The 20,654-nt window shown below is 36.4% G+C and overlaps 3 protein-coding genes across 7 annotated transcripts; 2 read left to right on the plus strand and 1 right to left on the minus strand.

Moving 5' to 3' along the window:
- Window positions 1-1,326: 1,326 nt before the first annotated feature.
- On the minus strand, window positions 1,327-5,942 carry LOC131013166 (protein HEADING DATE 3B-like). 5 transcript variants are annotated; one of them, XM_057941213.1, is made up of 5 exons: window positions 5,742-5,942; window positions 4,937-5,239; window positions 3,104-3,900; window positions 2,971-3,022; window positions 1,327-2,548 (listed from the first exon to the last, which is right to left on the minus strand). In XM_057941213.1, the coding sequence occupies exons 1-5, from the start codon at window positions 5,814-5,816 to the stop codon at window positions 1,634-1,636; spliced, it is 2,142 nt and encodes a 713-aa protein (XP_057797196.1). In that variant the 5' UTR covers window positions 5,817-5,942; the 3' UTR covers window positions 1,327-1,633. The 5 variants fall into 5 exon arrangements, with proteins under 5 accessions (XP_057797196.1, XP_057797195.1, XP_057797198.1 ...); XM_057941212.1 differs by having other exon boundaries at window positions 1,327-2,554; window positions 5,742-5,941; XM_057941215.1 differs by having other exon boundaries at window positions 1,327-2,554; window positions 4,041-5,941.
- Window positions 5,943-10,399: 4,457 nt separating this feature from the next.
- Window positions 10,400-13,121, plus strand: LOC131013168 (glycosyltransferase BC10-like). The gene is made up of 2 exons (XM_057941217.1): window positions 10,400-11,871; window positions 12,302-13,121. Exons 1-2 carry the CDS (start codon window positions 11,338-11,340, stop codon window positions 12,947-12,949), a joined length of 1,182 nt encoding a protein of 393 aa, XP_057797200.1. The 5' UTR covers window positions 10,400-11,337; the 3' UTR covers window positions 12,950-13,121.
- A 4,647-nt stretch (window positions 13,122-17,768) lies between these two features.
- LOC131013169 (putative F-box/LRR-repeat protein At3g18150) lies at window positions 17,769-20,575 on the plus strand. The gene is made up of 3 exons (XM_057941219.1): window positions 17,769-19,213; window positions 19,305-19,478; window positions 20,186-20,575. The coding sequence occupies exons 1-3, from the start codon at window positions 17,876-17,878 to the stop codon at window positions 20,390-20,392; spliced, it is 1,719 nt and encodes a 572-aa protein (XP_057797202.1). The 5' UTR covers window positions 17,769-17,875; the 3' UTR covers window positions 20,393-20,575.
- The last annotated feature ends 79 nt before the right edge of the window (window positions 20,576-20,654 follow it).

The following is a 20,654-nucleotide window of genomic DNA, read 5'->3' on the forward strand; positions in this document are numbered from 1 at the left end:
ATAATTTTACGACAATAACGTTTCTCGTATAAATAAAATGATAAAATCACTTTTTATTGCTTGGTAAATCAAATTATCGAACGAAATTTGGGCCATCAATTACCTATCAATCAATGGTATTGATTTAATCTTTATTCTTACTCTAAGGGCTCTTTTTTGTAGAATCCAACCCTATATATATATATATATATATATATATATATATAGGGAATGGTTCAATGGAGACCACTCCCCTATATACAGAATGAAGACCAAATAAAGTCATTGATCTCACCAAAATCAATGAATCAGATTCATCCGAATTCTTCAAGTTTAGGAAATCCCGTAAATTTCTCATTTTCCAATTCTGGGAACCAACGAACATTATTATGAACTTACGAACATAATATGTTTATTTGTATGTTCATTTGTTTTTATACGAACATATCGACGAACATTAGTATGTTCATTTGTTTTTTATACGAATACATCGACGAACATTAGTATGTTCGTAAGTTCATAATAATGTTCGTTGGTTCCCAGAATTGGAAAATGAGGAATTTACGGGATTTCCTAAATTTGACGAATTCGGATTAATCTGATTCATTGATTTTGGTGAGATCAATGGCTCTGATTTGGTCTCTATTCTCCATATAGGGAAGTGGTCTCCATTGAAGCTGACCATATATATATATATCAGTAGTTTTGAAAATAAATTGGCAGTACGCGAGCGGGACCTCAACACCACACCATACAACTGTGGGAAAACTACACCGCATGCAGGCGGGATTACACCACCTAAAGTAGGAAAACATCATTGCAGTGAGATTGAACCCAAGACTTCTCACACAAAGGAGAGTCTTTGGGGCCTCAACTTGCCACTAAAGCAATGCCTCATTGACAAAATATAATGATTATTACTCTCTCCCTTCACAATTTAAAGCCTTACTTGCTTTTAAATTTTTGTCCACAAATTAAAGTCCGGCCCTATTATACTTTTTGTACTTTTTTATTCTTCTTATTTTCCTATATTTACTACCCTTTAGTTTTCTTAATCTCCGTGTCCACATCAAAATAGGGCATTAAATTATGGTCGGAGAGAGTATATGGTTGGTTTGTAAACGGAAGTTCGTTTTAATAGAAAAGGACTATCTTTTGTTAATCTCAATTATGGCTCATGAATATTCGCCAACCAGCTATCTTTTGTAATTCCACAATTCTTTTCTCCTACTCTTACTACAGCTCCAACAAAACCCTGTCAATGACAATATTTAACCAAAAAAAAAAACAAAAAAACACTTCAAAAACAACATTATATAATTGCATGAATAAAATAGAGAGAATTAATAACGTTACAATCTGAAATTTCTCATGCATTAATACATTTGATTTCTGTACGATCAAAATTGTATGAGGAAAATTATTGAAACCTCAAAAAGATACAAAAAAAAAATCATATTAGTTTGAATGAATGCTTCATCCATCTCCTATTCTACTCTCTCTCTCTCTCTCTCTCTCTCTCTCTCTGCATGTATATATACAGTTAAATAAACCAATTCGATCAAAACTAATGATTAAAAAGAAAAGTATTGACCAAAACTGAAGATCAACAAGATCATTTATGAATTGTGTATGCAGAAAAGGTGATGAGTAGTTACTCTTGTTTTCTCCTCTCTTCTTGTATCGACTGGAAAATCCGTGCTGCTGATGCCGATGCTGACATACGATTGTGCGGGACGGCCTTGATCGCCTGCACCCTCTGCTCGTTCCTCTGCAGCGAAGGCGTGATGGGGAAGAGTGAGAGCGCGTCTCCTTCCAATCTCTCGGGCGGACTACTCTCTGTGCTGCCCTGCATTTCACTTCCACTCGATCTATGCAGATTTCCACCACACTCCGAAACTATCGCGCTCTGGCTCGACACTTTGCACGGGATCTGATGTGGCATGAAGAAGTTGGAAGACGAGCTTTTATCAAGTTCGCCCGCCTGAGCTCCAGCTGATGGGATCAGAGGCATTGGATAGGGTTGCAAGTAGCTCTGGCTGAGCTCGGTGCTGCAAAAGCCTCCAGTTCCTTGCTCGTTGGGAGGGGGGACACCGCCATAAGTTGCCCCTCCCAATGAGCTTAAGCTTATTGGGGGGCAGTTTCCATAGACGGGAGCCATGAAACCAACGGATGGGAAACACGGACCAGGATATGGTTTGTATATCAGTCCCTCCGAGGGAGATCTCACCGGGACTAGCCATTGATTTCCCGTTGGAACCGGCAAGCACCACGGTGCTAGTTTAGGATCAATGGGGATGGATGTGGGATTTGGGAGAGGTTTCTGCTGAGCAAGAAGCCCTTTCTCGACATCGGTTGTAGGCAATGGAAGCAGTCCACATATGGCCTCAGATCCACAATCTGTGCCAAGATTGGACTTCGGAGGGTCGACTTTTGCTTTAGCAACAGCCGGGGATGGATCCAGTGGAGAGACGTAGAGCAACTTGTTGATCGGAGGAAACTTGATGGATGGCTTGCTGGGGTCGAAGGTGGTATCGTGAAAGATTTCTGGCGACCTCGCTATATGTCTCTGCACCTATCACACAGCAACGAAAGAAGATTATGATATATATAGTGTATTCTAATGGGTAAATATCACTTTTTAGCCCAAAGTATGCACGTTTCATCATAAATGTTTGACACTTTTGACAATGACAGATTAGTACCCAATAGATGGGTACTGAAAAGTCGTGTTGGCAACTGGAAATCTGCAGAAAACCATTATTTATTCGAGGACAATTTTCATGCAGATTTTTAGTTGCCATCATGATTTTTCAGTTCTGGAAAAGTGGGCACGACATCAATTTATTGGGTACTAACTAATGGAGTATGTCATTATCAAAAGAACCAGATGTTTCTTTAAAAACGCGCATACTCTCGGCTACAAAGAGATATTTACCCATTCTAACACGGCCTCCATAAGAAGCCAGCTTCAAAGGCCTACGAGCTTACAGTTATCAATCTATGCAGTTCAAACATCTGCAAAGAAAATATTTTCTGTTGACTGCGCGCAAAAATGATCTAAATTAGTATCCAGATCATCAGACGATAAAAGACCGATTTTTAAACAAGTTGAAATGCTTACTGGACCATTGTTTTCCTTGCTTTCAAGAACAGCCTCTGGCCAATAACTCTCACAACTTCATCAGTAGCTAAATCTAGACCTAGGAGAGAGTCCTCGGTGCAAGTATCCGAGGTTTCTTCCCTTTTGATGGCATCTCCTATTTTCAATGACAGAGGATCGTTGTCAATGTTTGCCCGTTGGTTGCAGTCTTCAGCTCGTGGAGAGGAATGAGCTGTATCATCCACCGCAGAGGTGCTTTTTCTCGAGGCAACGCCACATAATGCAGACATATCATCAGCAACAGTCTTGCTCTTGTGCAGATTCTTGAATGCTTGAGGGAAATCTAATCTGCTCGTCTCATCATCTCCCATGCTGGTTTTCTTTAGGTGATCACGTTGAAGGGCTGCAATGCTCGGGTGGGATATTCTATTCCCAACGTTATTCAGAGTTAATTTACTGTTTTCTTGATCTCCAGTTTTCGTTACCTTCGACAGTTTTGAACTAAAGGCATCGAGCTTCTCTTTTTTCACATGCAGCTGAGGATTGCCATAGTTGAGGATCTTCCCGGACTGAAGAAAAGACGAAACTCCAAAATCATTTTCATCAGTGCAACAGTTACTATAGCTGGAAAAGCCACATGGTGGTTGAACCGAGATACACTTGGCTTTCATCATTAGGCCGGACGAGGAACCTGGATTCTGATAATTTGATGTTCCTGACACCCCACCAGAACAATGAGAGTAGTACCACTCTGGAGAGTGAGGATATTCGTTCATTGCAGCTAATACAGGCCGTACTTTCCGTTTTACACCAGCAACCTACAACGATTCAAGAATTCAAGAATTTGAGAGGGCATATGAACTCTAATTTTAAAGTAACAAGACATTTCAGAGCCTATTTATTACACAAAATAGCAAGTATGCATAAAACGTGTGAAACAAACATCAAGAATACTCACACAAATTTTCATTTCTTTGTCACGATTGAGAAAACGGATCACTAGATACTCCCATCTTCGTGTTCCTAAGTTATATACTAGGAGCTTCTCGTTGCAGCTACTTAGAAAATGCCAAGGAAAAGCCTTCTGCGTGCTATTCTATTAAAAGTGGCCGAGAAATTCGACTAGTAGAAACAACATAAACTATCATGTTGATTTATCAAAGGTCTCGTACTTAACTATATACTCATCACCTCCATGTTTCTAGTTCACACGACAGAGATAACTAGTTAAAACGAACTCAACCTAATCTGAGAATGGATGGATAAATAAAATCATATTTATGTAGTCATGTGCAAGTGCAACTAGCTCAATGGGAGAGACCCAAACACAAAGAGCAAGAATTGAAACTCCAACTAATGACTCTTCCACACATGATTCATGACTGAGTCTTCTTGCCACAGCTAGTTAGGATGAACTCAACCTAATCTGAGAACAGATGGATCAAAAAATCCTTTTTCATGTAGTCATGTGCAGGTGAAACTAGCTCAGTGAGAGAAGCCCAAATATCTCAACACAACGAGCAACAATTAAAAAATCCAACTAATGACCGTCCTACACGTGATTCAAGTACAACATTGTCTAGCAAGTTAGCAACACAAGCTCTACTCCACACATAAATGCAAGCTCATAATTCGTGATAAAAATGCATTAACAAATATTTCCCCAACTCACATTGCACATTGCTCGAAGATGCTTGTGAAACGAAAGAGCAAGAATTGAAAATCCAACTAATGACTCTCCTTCAAACAATTCAAGCACAGCGTGGTCTAGCAACTCAAGGTCTCACACATAAACAACTCAAGGTCTCACACATAAAGGCTAGCTCACGCTTCAAATAAAAATGCACAACTCACATTGCTCGAAGATGCTTGTGAGACGAAGTTAGTACAGCCACTGCCAAGTGGAACAGGCAGCAACGGCCTAGGTCCGGACCTGAGCTCCGGACCTTGGGAATTCACACTATACTCTTCGAAAAGAGCCATCTTGTTCCTAGGAGGCGCCCTAGGCCCTCCTTTATCTCCATCACTAATATGAAGGCCAGGAAACAGAGGAACCATTTGCTTCCCTTCATCTTTTTCACCTTTCATTCCACTCTCCCTCAAACTAAATAACAAAATCCCACTTATTCCACACCATTGCAGATAAATTAACCTAAGCTGAAACCAAAAGTTCCATAAAAATTCCTCCAAAAAAAAACAAGAAAGCACAAATAAAATACTGAACCTACTCCAAGCAGCAGCAGCCCACCTCAAAACAACAATATATGAGTTCTTGAAATCAATAAAATTAAATGTATTCCACCCAAAAAAAAAAGAGAAAAATAATCCTTACATTACATAAAGATCGAACCTTTAGACAGACAGAGAGTGTTAACCTAAACACATCAAACTATGCATGAAAATGCAGCACACTCACTGCACGAAGAGAAAAAATCCAACTGATACAATAAACGACAAATTCCCACAAAATGCACGTGAATTAGATAATCAAATCAGCCAAATCAAATATAAAAAACACTGTGACTGAAATCCAGGTGCAAGAAACACAGGAAAAAGGGTATATAAGACGGAACATGATCTCATGAGAGGAGGAGGAGAGAGAGGTAAGGCACAGGTGGTGAGGATAGATAGATTAGAATCAGCGAAAGGAGAGGGTCACCTCATGACCTGAAAAAAAGATCGCATCACCTAAAAATTGGAAAGAGAGAGAGATAGATATCAATTGAAAGAACATATTTTTTGGGGTCAAATTTTCGATCTTTGAATGTTAAAAAAAAAAAAAAAAATCGATCTTTGGGCTGCAAAATAGAGTAAGAAATGGGAGGTGAGCTTGGTTTTATTTTTCGGACAACATTCTTTTTCCCTTTTTATCTACGTAAGTAATTATATTGAAGATATTTTGTCTGAACAACTCATCAATCCAAATATCTGTTGACCGTTTCACTCGGAAATCATACGAAATTAGTTTTTATTTTTCAAGAATACTTTCTTCATTCCAGCTATTTTGAGACTTTTTTTTAAACATTAAAATTAAAAAAAGTATTTTATGTGTATGTAAAAAAGTGAAAAGGTGAATAAGTTTGACAAATAAAAAAATATATCAAGATAAATGAAATGCCCAAAAAGAAAAATGTCTCAAGATAATTAGGATGGAGTGAGAATTTCGTAAACTTGTATTCAAGAATGGAACCATTGAGAAGTAGCCTCTATCTAATTCTATGATGCTATAGTTTTGTACTCCCTCCGTCCCACGAATCTTGACACGTTTTCCTTTTAGGGTCGTCCCACGAATTTTGACACGTTTCCTTTTGAGAGTACATTTTTCTCTCCAACTTTATCACCTTTATTATATTCTCTCTCCTACTTTATCACTTTTATTACCTTCTCTCTCATACTTTATCAATTTTATACTTTATTAATTACACACTTAAAACACTAATTTACAACTCCTTAATTCCCGTGTCGAACCCAAACGTGTCAAGACTCGCGGGACGGAGGGAGTAGTAAATTATTGTTACATTTTCATTTTGTGTAACTAATGCATATCGCATATCGATAAATATTGATAGTTTTGTTGTATATACGTGAAATATCACGTTGTTGGATAAGAGTCTCGAGCCTTAATATATTACTTGTTTCATTCACAAAAAAATTGTTATAATTTTCTTTTTATTTCGTCCATAAAAATTTGTTACTTTTATTTATAATAATAGAGTTCATACAATTTTACTCATATTTAGAGTGAAACCCTTACTTCATTAACAATTTAACTATTTTATTAAAATTTGTGTCATCAACAATGTGACAGTTCTTTTTGTGGGGAAAATAGTATGTTTTTTTACTTTTATACTCCTTAATTCTTAAGAGTATATGTTAATTATGACATTTTGACTAGATTAATTTATACTCCATCCGTCCCACATGGATAGGCTGATTGGGATTTTCACAAAGATTAAGAAAAATCATTGAAAATGAAAATATATAAGTAAATTTCTTAGTATGCCCATATTTATTATTTAATGATGTATTAAAGTGATAGTAAATTAAAGAATTAAATAGGGATATAATAGTAAATGAGTAAAAAAACATTACTTTTTATGGAAACAAGCCTATATAAATGAGACATTCAAAAAAAGGAAAACAAGCCTAAGCATATGAGACAGAGGGAGTATGTAGAGTTTATCATGAAAAACATATATAAGGGCATTTACTTTGCATTATTGATAAAAGGGGTAATAGTCGGAAAATTCATGAGAAATTTTCATTTTCTGGTTTATATCATGATCCATTAATTTGACTTTTAAATACATAAATTTATAATTGACTCGCAATTCTCCCACGGCAAGAACCTCCGGCCAAATTAAAGCTCATGTATCTCCTACATGGCAAATTCGAAACTGACGTGTCACTCTCTTAGACGAAACGACGTCGTTTTATTAAGGATTAAAAATAGGTTATATTTAATTAAGAATAAAATATAAATTAAAAAAAATCCAAAATCTAGAAACCTACACGTCACCTTTCCCCTTCCCCCTTTTCCTATTCCCCCACCGATCGTCCCCCTCCCCTTCGGCCATCCCGCCGCCGCCACTTCCCACATCGCCGTTGTAGGCACTTCTCCAGCACGATGGACCTTCCTCCTTCCCCCACCCTGCCTTCACCCAAAGTCGAGCCCTAGTCCCCTCTCGATCTCTGCCACCAACATGGTCAATTGTCGCCATCGGAAACCTCCCAAAACACGAGCTCGACAATTAATTAGCGAGAGAGAGATGCGGAGGTTCTCTGTAAGTGGTGGAGGGCGGCGGAGGGGGAGGTCGCCGGTGGGGAGGAGAGGGAGGCGGAGGAGATGAGCGAGAGAGAGAGGCGGAGGCTGCGGATTCAGTTTCGTCACCACCATCAACCAAAACAAAGCATAAATTTCGATAAATCCACAACCCAGACCCACCCTCCCACCTCGTGCAAAATAGTCTACGCCTCTCGCCTTGATTTCCACTGCCTAGATCTTCCGTCGCCTTCGTTGTTGAGCCCTAGATTCGCCGCCTTGATTTCCACCACCTAGATCTGCCGCCGCCTTTGTTGCTAAGCCCTCGACTTTGGGAGGGGAAAATGGAGGGTCTGCGGCGCTGCGGATTTAGGGCTCGACTTTGGGTGGGAAAAATAGAGGGTCCACAGAGGAGATGAGCGAGATAGAGAGAAGAGGCGGAGGCTCTGGGGCGGCGAAGCTACCGGCCGGAGCTGTGGCGGCGATCAAGGGAAGGGCGGCGGAGCCGAGAGATGAGAGAGAGTTGTGAATCTGTGAGAGATAGAGTGGTGACGTGTGAGAGAGAGAAAGTGGGTGTGTGAGAGAGATAGAGTGTGGAGTGTGTGTGACGTGTGATTCCGACTATCACATTAGCATTCCGGCATCCACGTCAGTATCAATTTGGGGGACTTGTAAATTATGGGAAAAATCATATTAAATTATGAATTGATAGATTTAGAAGTGAAATTAAGGGGTCATGATAAATATCAGAAAATGAAAATTTCTGATGTATTTTCTGGCTATTACCCCTTGATAAAATGAAACAAATTTTTAAGCATATTTGCGATCCTTTTTGACGTATTATTTCTCTAATATATATACCTCAATATGTTACTACTACATCTCATAGTTTTTTTAGAAGTACTATATCCCAATAACGTATAAAAATTAGATAATCAAATGTAATATATAGTATAGAACCGGGTACATGAAAGAATTATCATCAACATTTATAATGACAACTATAAAATTAAGCAATCAACATACATTATAAATAATAATACTAGTATTTGGTATATAAATCATACATTAATTACCAGCATATATAAAATGAGTGTACATCCCTTAAAAAAATGAGTGTACATTGAGATCATTTGATCATTATATATTAATTTATATCGTCAGTAATAGTTTCTTTTTTTTTTTTTGACTTGGGGGAGTTGGGGAGGGGGAACAGTGGAGTTTGAATCCGGGACATCACTGTTCACACATAGGAGATCGCACCCCTTGGTGTCGCCTTGGGGACATCATCAATAATAGTTGGTAATAGAAATAAACTCTTTCTGTCTCTCAAAAGTATAGGTATCCTTCCATTTTTCTCGCATACTAATATATGGGCAAAATACACATATTGGGTCAAATCAAATGTGTCATGGAAAATTAGAATCACAAAGAATCTACTACTATACTCTTATTTACTCATTTAAAGTCAAAAGATTGTTAATGTCAAGGAATATTATGTGGATCTAACTTAAAAATAAGTATGTTTAGTAGGGGTTTATTGAGGAAGCAAATTTTAATGCACAACTATTAAGGAAAATCAACTATAATTTTGGAGATGACAGACACATAACATGATTCTATTAATTTGGAAGGGATGAAATATTGTAGTAAGTCGAAAAAATATTTAAAAGGATTCACATATTACTTTACATACAAAGTAAGTGGATTTGGACACGAGAAATATGATATTTCCATTTTTCTTAAATTTTATTTGCTACTATCATTTAAACACACACACACAGAAATTGGTTGAGAATGTTAACTGTATTGGAAATTGAGAATACATGTGAATAAGTCAATAATTTTTACGAATAAATCAATGTAACGCATGAATAAGTATTTTTGTTTGAGTTTGAAATTTGAAGGAGACAAAATTTTCATATATATATATATATATAGGGTGTGGTTCTAGAGAGAACTACATTATTTGTGAGAACGGGAGAACCATCAAATCTAATGCAACCACTGTAAAAATTAATGCATTCGCTGTTAAAATTAATGCACTAAAAAAATTATAAAAAAAATGCTCCCTTCAGGATTCGAACCCAGGATCTGCATTCATTCAACAAGATGATGCATCCACCGTAGATCTTGATGATCGAATGACTGAAAATGATTCTCCGGTCTTCTTTTATTTATGGTTCTTTCTTGAACCTCTCCCTATATATATATATATATATATATATATATATATAAGGAGAGATTTAAGTACAAATTACTAAATAAAATAAGAGTGAAATCAATTTCAACCATTCTATCATTATTAGGATGTCATGAGTTCAAAGTTCAAACTTGTGTGCATTCAAGCCACATTATTGCAGTTTTGGTTTTTAATAGATATTTTATATTTTATACTCCTAGTCATCAATTAATACCTCTCTGAAAATATATCAAATTCATTAATGTCGATATTGATATAAAATATTACATAAAATCTCGATACGAGTGATTTGACCAGCCCGCGACAAAAATTCGGTTACAAGAAAAGTTGGTGAAATTACATAGCACACGATCTCCAGTTCCCTTAAATTAATTCGCCCATATTTTTCTCATTTTATTTTTCCCGACTTCCCTAAAATCAGCATATTATATTTTCCAAACCCAATCATGAATCTCCCTCTCACATCATCACTGCACCATCTCTCATCAATGTTGATTTTAATGCCCCAAGACTGCAGCATCATCGATCACAAGTGCTTCCAACGTTTTCTAAAGAATAAATTTAAAGCATTCATAAAACTCAGAATCAGTTTCATTCTTCTAACCCAAACGCTTTTTCTCATTTCTTGATTCTTGATGCATCAATAAATTTCAATTTTCTTCTTGTTTGTTTATGCACATTTATTCCATGATGGCGAATAAAACACCCCATTTGCCACCTTAATTCTCAATCATCCATTTTTTTTTTGTCTCTCTTTTTACCTCATTTTTTCTCGTACCCCAAATGCCTTCTGTTCTTGCATTTTTGGCAAGAAAATCAGCTGCAAGATCTTAGGTTTTGAATTCATTCCACCCCTCATGACATGTTTGATTGCAGCATTTTCCGAGGTTTTCCCATTTGGTAAGGAACTGGCCCATGTTCTTGGTTGTGATTATTCAATTATTGTTGTAAAGATTAAATTTTTACTGGTTTTCTTGAATGCCCATGTCCTGAAAAGTTACAATTCCTCTTTATTCTTGCCACATTCTTGTCTAGTGAATCATTCTTGGAGTTGTTAGCACACAAGAATTCTTGATTTTTTATTTTCTCCCACTCACACACATATATATACATACATGGTGATGTGAGACGCTGAAATGCTGCATCTTTTAACCTAGGAGTCCACAAATCTTCTTTATGTATATCTATTGCTGCTCTGTTCATGTCTGAATTGGGATCAAGGATACTGAAATAAACAACACTTTCCTAGATAGTTTGGGGATTTGAAGGGTTGTAGATTGAGTTAGAGAGATGCAATCTAGAGTGGGAAGTTTTAGCTCATTAGAGGAAGGCCAAATTCCTCTAAGGATTATGCACCAATACAGCAAACATCTGCCTCTTAGGCTGCTGCTTCTCTTCCTCTTGTTAGGGGTAGGCCTAGTGTTTCTGTATATCAGTATGTATACGTACCGGTATATCAGCATCCACAGCGTTGCTTCCTCGACTGCTGCCTCGAGGATTCAGACACACCACGGCTGTGTCCAAGGATCGAAGGGTTTGGAGAGCTGGATTAGGCCTCCCTCGAGCCTCTTGCACGAGATGAATGACACGGAGCTCTTTTGGCGGGCGACGTTGGTGCCTATGATCGAGAAGTACCCTTTCAAGAGGACTCCCAAGATTGCATTCATGTTCTTGACGAGGGGGCCTCTACCCCTTGCACCTCTGTGGGACAGGTTTTTCAAAGGGAACGAGAGGCTTTACTCGATCTACATTCACTCCTCGCCTTCCTATGAGCCCGAATTTGAGCCTTCTTCGGCCTTCTATGGCAGGCAGATACCAAGCCAGGTATTTAAATCACCATCTCTCTCTCTCTCTCTCATGAGGTTTCTGTTGGATGATATATGACTGTGTTTTCTTGTTTGTTTCAACTTCAAATGTTTGTGCATCTTTATTTACATTAAATTTTCCTTGATATTCATAGACTTCTAACGTGGAAATGAATTGTTTTGGGATCTCTCTTACATTGATTTACCTAGAATATCATGGATATTTTACCTTATTGCAAAATGGAGAGATGAGGCTCTTCTCTCACTTGTTTCTCTCTGTCTACATGCTATGTGTCCTTACAAACTGATCCACACAACTTCTCAATTTTGTAGCCAATTCCTCATATGTATGAATGAACCAGTTTGGATACAATGTTTTCTAAAATGTTACAAAACTTTTTCCATAAGCACAACAATGGCCTATGGTTTATGACTCTTGTTCTTGTAAGGTTGCTGAGTGGGGGAGGATGAACATGTGCGACGCGGAGAGGCGCCTCCTCGCTAATGCGCTGCTCGACATCTCCAACGAGTGGTTCGTGCTCGTCTCTGAGGCCTGCATCCCGCTTCAAAACTTCACCACCATCTACACCTACATCTCCCAATCCCACTTCAGCTTCCTTGGCGCATTCGATGAGGACGGTCCCTATGGCCGGGGGCGCTACAATGAGGGCATGGCCCCCGAGGTGAACCTCTCCGACTGGCGCAAGGGGTCCCAGTGGTTCGAGATCAGCAGGAAGCTGGCGGTCGAAGTCGTCCAGGACACCCTGTACTACCCCAAGTTTGAGCAGTTCTGCAGGCCTCACGGCTGTTATGGTGATGAGCACTACCTGCCCACCATGCTGACCCTCCGGTCGCCCCACCTCCTGGCCAACCGGACCCTCACGTGGGTCGACTGGTCGAGGGGCGGACCCCACCCGGCCTCGTTCGATGAGGGCGAGCTGACGGAGAGGTTCTTTAAGGAGGCTGTTGCTGGTGCTGAGGGATCATGCCTGTACAATAACCAGCCTACCAGTGTGTGTTTTCTGTTTGCAAGGAAGATTGCTCCTGCTGCCTTGGATCATTTGTTGGGGAATTCTTTGGAGTTTCTGGGATTTTGATGAAGGTTTTTTGTTTTTTGTTTTTTGAGAATTCATGAAACATGAGATGATTTTTGGATGTGTTCTTGATGTCAAGATTCCTTTGATGATGAAATTGGGGAGAATATAGCAGCGGCATTAATACCATGTTGGTTTAGATGTTGGTTTGTTAATGAAAGTTGAGCTTTGTTCATACTATTTTAAACTAAAATGATGGCATAAGTGTGCGTGTGTTGGCTAAGCCTAAGGCCATTTCCAACCATTTACACCAAACTCAAACTCATTTTACAGTATATGTCACATCCAATAGTATTTTTTCTCCAACCATTTACACCAAACTCAAACCCAAAAGAATATTCTTTTAATATTCTCTTTCCACTTTCTTTTTATACTTCTTCAATCATACCTATGTATTTTTTTTAATTATACATTTGCCCCAATTTTTTATTAATAATTTCATATTAAAATGAATACTATATGAAAATTAATTTTGTTATTATTATTATTACTATTAAATAAGCAAAAAAAGCTAAACTTTAAAATAAAATTAACATATTAAAATAATTTAGATACACAATAAATAAATTAACTACGAAATTAACATTTAAAGCTACGAAATTAACACAATAAATAAATTAACTACGAAAATTTAGATACACAACCAAACTCTATTATTATTGTTAATCATTTAAAGCTATGAAATTAACAAAACAAAATAAATTAACTTTCATTCCTCAAAACAAAAAGCTACGGTATTAACAAAACAAGTTAATTATTGAGAGCCCATTGTAGGAGCCCAATAAATTCAGATACACAATCCTAAATTATAATTAAATGCACGAAACTACAGAATTTAAAAAAAGTCGTCTTCATCGTTTCGAGAAAACACAGAGCGTCTTCGTCTTCTTCAATATTGCCTGCAACACTCGCAATTCGACGGATTCTCAATATCTAGCAAGAAGAGGAGTTAGTTTGCAATTCTTAAAATTCTATAAAGTGTTTTGGTGTAGTGAATAGTGTCACACCAAATTTGATGTAATACTATTCAAATGGTGGCCCCAAACCCATTTTGGGTTTGAGTTTAGTGTATCATTGGAGAAGTTTTGGTACACCAAAATGGGATTTGGTGTACCATTGGAGATGGTCTAAGACCAAAGATCTTGGTTTGAGTCCCATGTGGCGCAGCCTTTAAATTTATTTATTTAATACTGTTAAATTATATAAAAAAATGATGGTATAAGTTTATTGATTTAGTGATAGAATGGTTAATACCTAAAATTAAAAGTTTTAAAATTGTATTAATGTCACGGCGTTTAATTTAGAGGATTAGCCTTGATAGATAAAAATAGTAAGGTTAATCCCTTGTTTACTTTGATGGATTGCAATTAATTATTTCTATCATTCAAACTAGTTTTGCCTTATTTTTATTCCATGGAGAGGGTGTGATTAAATATATCCTATTCTTGAGGATAAAATACTCAATATCCTACATATAATCAATCATGGAAAGTATAAATTTATGCAGCCATATTGTGGACACCTACAAACTAGTATAATAAGGAAAATCTTGATTTATTTAATTTATTTTTTAATAAAAATAGAATTTAATTATTTTATTATATTCACTACATTGTATTTATTTTTATTTTTTTGTATTTTTTTATTTTAAATTTATTTTTAATAAAATAAAAAAGTTACCAAAAAATTGCAAAAAAAAAATAATTACAATATAGAGAATACGATAAAATAACTAAATTTTATTTTATTTTATTTTAAAAAATAAGTTAAATTATTTTTTATTTAAGTAAATTATGAGTGGTCATACTTTTTAGCATCACTCAATTTAGAATCCAAAACCAAAACATTGCTTTCATCATCTTTCGATAAATCCCCGCGATTTGTCAACAAGTTTTTAAAACATTGCTTTCATCGTCTCGTATAATTTATAGGGATGTCAATCGGGCCAGCCCATCGGGTTTTCGGGCTAGCCCTATCGGGTTCCGGGTTAATCGGGTGCGGGCTAATCGGGTTGGAGGTTTTTTCGGGTTGTAAATCTTCAACCCTAACCCTAAACATTCGGGTTTCGGGCTAGCCCATCGGGTTGGAGGTTTTAAAGGTGTAAAAATAAAATTATCATTTGTATTTTATTATTTTTCCTGTATCTATATATCTATGTATAAAATATATATAAATTATATAACAAAGCATGAAATACAAAAATATAAAATACTCCCTCCGTCCCGCCCAAGATGCTACATATTCCTTTTTGAACCGTCCCAATGAAGATGCTACATTTCTATATTTGGCAAAAATAAGGAATTTTAAACACTTAATTAACACTAATTAAGTATTTTTTTATTACCTTCTCTCTCCTACTTTATCACTTTATTACTTTCTCTCTCTCCTACTTTATCACTTTATTATTACACACCTAAAACATTAATCTACAACTCCTTAAATCCCGTGCCAAAAAGCAAATGTAGCGTCTTGGCGCGGGGTCGGAGGTAGAAGAATGGAAGAGTGGAGGCGCGGCTGAACTGATGTCTGAAGCAATTCAATTTCAAACCCTAAAATTTTAGTATTTTTAATTTTTTTTTTAAATCGAGTAACCCGACGGGCTGGCCCGCTTCAACCCGCCAGCCCGAACGGGCTAGCCCGATTAGCCCGATTTGTTATCCGGTTGTGATTTTTCAGCCCTAACCCTCTAATTTTGTCGGGTTATTCGGATCGGCCCACGGGTTTCGGGTTGGATTGACATCCCTAAATTTATGCTTCTTAAGACAATCTATACCCTTTTTACGAGCTACGACAAGAAATTCACTATTTTTCGTAGAGCTTTTGAATAAATACGAGATGAAGAACTAATCATAAATGCTTCGACCTTCAATTCAATATTCACATAAAATCTTTTACCACAGTTTTGAGTGCATATATGTGAATCACTATTACTCCCTCCGTCGCGATTAACTCAAGACAAAAAATTTGGGCATGAAATTTTAAAAATTAGTGTTTAATGTGTAAAATATGGTCGGTACGTGAAAAGATGAAAATATGAATAAAGTGAAAAACTTTTGTCATGTAAAAAAATACGAATCAAGTTAGTTGAGATGGAGGGGGTAATTTATTTTTGTTTATCTTCAATTTATTTTTTTAGTAATTTTAGTTTTAGGTGTTTAGCTAATGTTACCATATAATAATAATAATAATAATAATAATAATAATAATAATAATAATAATAATAATAATAATAATAATGAATTTAAATATTTTTTCAATATTTATTTATGATTCGAAAATTGCGATTGGCTATTTGATAGCCAGAGTTTCTTTTTTCAGTTTCAATTCAAGTCAATAAGTGTTCTTTAGAATAACAAATTGATTGTCGTATATGCAGAGAGGAGAGGACAAATTAATATTTATTCATTTACTATTGGTGCATTTTACTATATTTTTTATAGGGAAAATATAAAAAATTATTATACTATATTTATTGCGTAATATTTAGTATCTAAAATTTAAGTTTAAATATGTCATAAAAATATTATGAAGCATTTTTTTTCCTAGAAAAATTTACGGTGTTTAATAACAGTTGGAGTTGAGGCGGACAAAACCTAATGCTGTAATGCACTATAAGAAGATGTTAAATCGTAACATCAATCTTACCTTACGAAAGAAAAAATGTATTCAGAAATATTTTTGTGACAATCTCAAAATATTACTTCATATGTCCCATCATTTATGATTTTTTTTGGACTGTCTCATTATTTATGGTCTATTTCTATTTTTTGTAATGATTTTACATTACAAAGGTTCCACACACATTTACGCACTTTTATATTATAATTTTATTATACTAAATATTCGTGTCCAAAAAAGATAGACGTGAATAGCGGGAAGGAGAGAGTACTAATTATTAGTATTACTATTTCTTTATTATAATAACTTAGACTAACTTGTATTCAGAAATAGGTGCGGCCGGCCGCATAGCATGCTCCCGGGTCGCCCACGCTCCAAATCCGCACCCCTAACTCGCGCCCAAAATTATTATATTTGTTTATAATAATTGTTACTTTTAATAAGCATAAGATATGTATTTGTTCGCACAAATGTATACTTATGTTAATATAAGTAGTTAATATTAATATTGTGAATAAATGTAATATTTCAAAAACATTACCTTTCTTTATAATAAGCATAATTACAATAAATATATTATTTTTAAAACATTACATTTCTCCATATCAATTATTACATTTGTTTATAATAATTGTTACTTTTAATAAGCATAAGATATACATTTGTTTATAATAATTGTTACTTTTAATAAGCACAATGTATATTTTTTTTAGAATCGCACAAATGTATACTTATGTTAATATAAGTAGTTAACATCAATATTGTGAAGCAATATAATGTTTCAAAAACATTACTTTTTTTATAATAATAATTAGTAGTAGTTTTTATAATAATAATTACTTTTGATCATTACAACAATAATTATGATAAATAATATTTTTGAAACATTACCTTTCTCCATATCAATTACTACTTTTTATTGTAATAATGATTACTTTTAATAAACATAAACAATTATATTATTATTTGATCAAATAATTATTATCGTAAGGAAAATTAATTATTGATATGTATAATGCTTTATATTGAATGAAAGTAATACTTAAATTTACATAAGTATATATTTGTGCGAACAAATATATATTTTATACTTATTAAAAATAACAAATACTGTACATATTAAATAAATGTAATAATGTGGGCGGGCGACCCGGCCGCACCCAATACTCCAAACTCCAAAGTATGTTTATACTCGTCTTTAAATAAATAAATAAATAAATAAATAAAAAAGAAAAAGCCATCTCAGAGTTAGTTTGGTACTGCTCCCAAATTATCGGTGGAAATAAAAATTGAATCTTCAGAAAATCGACGATGTGGCGGCGTAGAATGCTTTTTCAATCGCGTCTTCCTAGGGTTCCCGACGCCATTACTCCACCAGAGCCCGGTCGTAGCGACGATCGCGAGTTGGGGAAGAAGAAGACGAGGAAGAAGCGAAGAAATACGGATTTGAATACTGATAAAATCAGAAAGATGCGAAAGATCGCCGGAGAAGACGAAGTATTGGATCGGATATCGGAGCTGCCGGACTCGATCATCCACCACATCCTCAATTTCCTCCGCTGCACCAAAGACGTGGCTCGAACCACGGTTCTCTCGAAGAATTGGAAGCGCGTGTTCGATTCGTACCAGTCATTTCACTTCGATCAGCGGTGGTTTCGGATGCGGAAAGAGGTAGGGTTTTTCGATTTAGAAACGGCGGGGAAGAAGAGATACGAGGAGTGGGATAATTTCAAGGGATATGTGGGGAATTCGCTGGCTACGAGGCTCGATCGCCTCCAATGCGTGGACAAGTTCAGATTGTTCGCGTATGGTGTCGATATTCAGTGCATCGCGGGATGGATTCGTGCCGCCATTGCTAAGAATGTGAAGGAGCTTGATGTTCATGTGGAGACTTGTAGGAATGATGCGCTACCCATTAATTTGACTCAGTCGAGTTCGATTACTTTCTTGAAGCTGACGGGCCATGCAATGTATAGTTTAGCTTCGATGAAGATGTGTAATTTGAGAGGGATTTCGATCAAAGAGGCCAGGTATTTTGATGTGAATTTGATGAAGAAACTCGAAGACAACTGCCCCTTGCTGGAGGATTTAAGGATCGTTGGCTGCCCACAGTTGTCACATTTACAGATTTCCTCCCTCGTTAAGCTTAAAAGGGTTGAGGTGCACGACTGCGAATGGGCCAAACGCATTGAAATCGCGGCCCTAAATCTTGAAACGTTTTGGTTTCATGCCAAGGAGAATCAGAAGTGCAGAATCGATCTCAAATGCACGCAAAATCTGAGGAATTTGACATTGAAGGGCAGTGGCATGAGGGACTTTGCCTTCGAAGAATGCATTTCTATGTCTCCGTTGCTCGAGAAATTGGAGCTTCGCAAATGCACCAGAATAGAGAAGCTTAGGATTTGCAGCCATACATTGAAGAGCTTGGCCTTGATCCAGTGTTCCAAGTTAAAGGAAGTTGATGTTAATGCTCCTTATCTCCACTTTTTCGAATATGATGGCCCTGTGATGTTTTTCCCCTTCCTCAATGCTCCGCGTTTATCTCAAGTGAAGTTCTCTTACAGGCCGCCATATAAGAAGAGGTGGGAGCACTTCTTTTGGAACTTGGATGGATCCAAATGGTTTAAATTGATGGTATACACGAAGGAGGTACCGCATTTTCTTGATTGTTTTAAGCACAAGGAGTTCTTGAGTAATGCCTTGTTTGTCATGAAATTATGTGTTACATTTGTGTTTGCAGACTATGAAGATTTTTGAAGAACCAAGTGAGGCGAATCTTATTCAAGTTAATGCTCGCAGGATAGAATTGATTGCATCAACGTCAAAAGTTGTGAAGAATGTTGATAATTGGTTGAGGGAAAACCATGGAAAGAGTCTTGTTGTAGTATCCTCGTCCGAGGGTGAGCTACTAGAGGTAAACAATTAAATTACGCAATACATTATAGTTAGTTGTATGTGTAGTTTATAGATATGTAGTTTTATAGTATCAAGCAACCGAGCCCTTAGTTTTTTCTTTGATTCGTGTATATGAGCAAATGATAATCTTCTCTAGGTGCATGTCTCCTTTTACTTTTGTTGGTTTTCTTATTTTTAGTTAATATGCAAATGAATGATCTTTTCAAGTGTATATAATAGAAAGATAAGAGAGAGAAAATAGTATATACTATAATATACCAAGATACAACATTGAAATTAAATGTATGATTGGTAGTTGAAGTTAATAAGGAGAGCTACCCCTCAAGTTGGTGCATAGATGTATTGGAATTTGGAATGGCTGCTAGTTGAACTGTTGAATTATGGAGCCTGAAAAGTACTAAACCTCCCCTTTTGTTAGTAAGGGTGTTGTAGTCATTTTGAGCAGATTCATGGTTTAAGGCTATTGTTTCTTAGAAATAGCAGTCTTATTTCTTGTAATTGTATCCGGATATAACAGTGTGAAATCCCTTAGCATGACGTAGTCTTGTAGAGATGAATTGGGCAACCAATGCTCGTGTGTTTTTCTTGCTTTCGTAACATGATAAAGGAAAGGGGATCGTGGAATTACCTTTCCTATAGAACTGTGCTCCTGCAAACGATGATCTTCTGTAGTATGCGAGCTCATTGTTTTGCTCGTTGTTGCAGTTGATAAACACGCTGATAATCGACAGAGAAGATAACCCGAGCTGCTGCAGATTCTACTCGAACAAATGTTGGAGACATTACATTGAAGATGTTAAAGTTACAACCATGGATGCTGTAGAGAAGACATCTTATGACTTCACATGGACGCCTAAGATAAAGAAGCCGAGTGCTACAATGATTGATATTTTTGGCTGTGCTGATGAATAAGACACAAGAATTGTGTTCGTCAGTAGAAAAATAGAATTTGGAGTCTGATTTTATTCTCTACTTTTTTCTTATACTAAAAGTATTCCTGGCTGTGTCACGGTCACTGCACATAAATTTACCCGGTTCCCCAATTTTTACCATGAAGTTTCATGGTAACTCTGAATCAGTTACTCATGCAGAAAATAGGTGTTGTGATACTGCATTTTTAGGTGCCAAAATCAAAATGTAAACACGAGCATAAGACGATAAATAGAAGGAATAT

Source organism: Salvia miltiorrhiza, chromosome 2 (genome assembly GCF_028751815.1).
Source record: "Salvia miltiorrhiza cultivar Shanhuang (shh) chromosome 2, IMPLAD_Smil_shh, whole genome shotgun sequence".
Lineage (NCBI taxonomy): Eukaryota > Viridiplantae > Streptophyta > Magnoliopsida > Lamiales > Lamiaceae > Salvia > Salvia miltiorrhiza.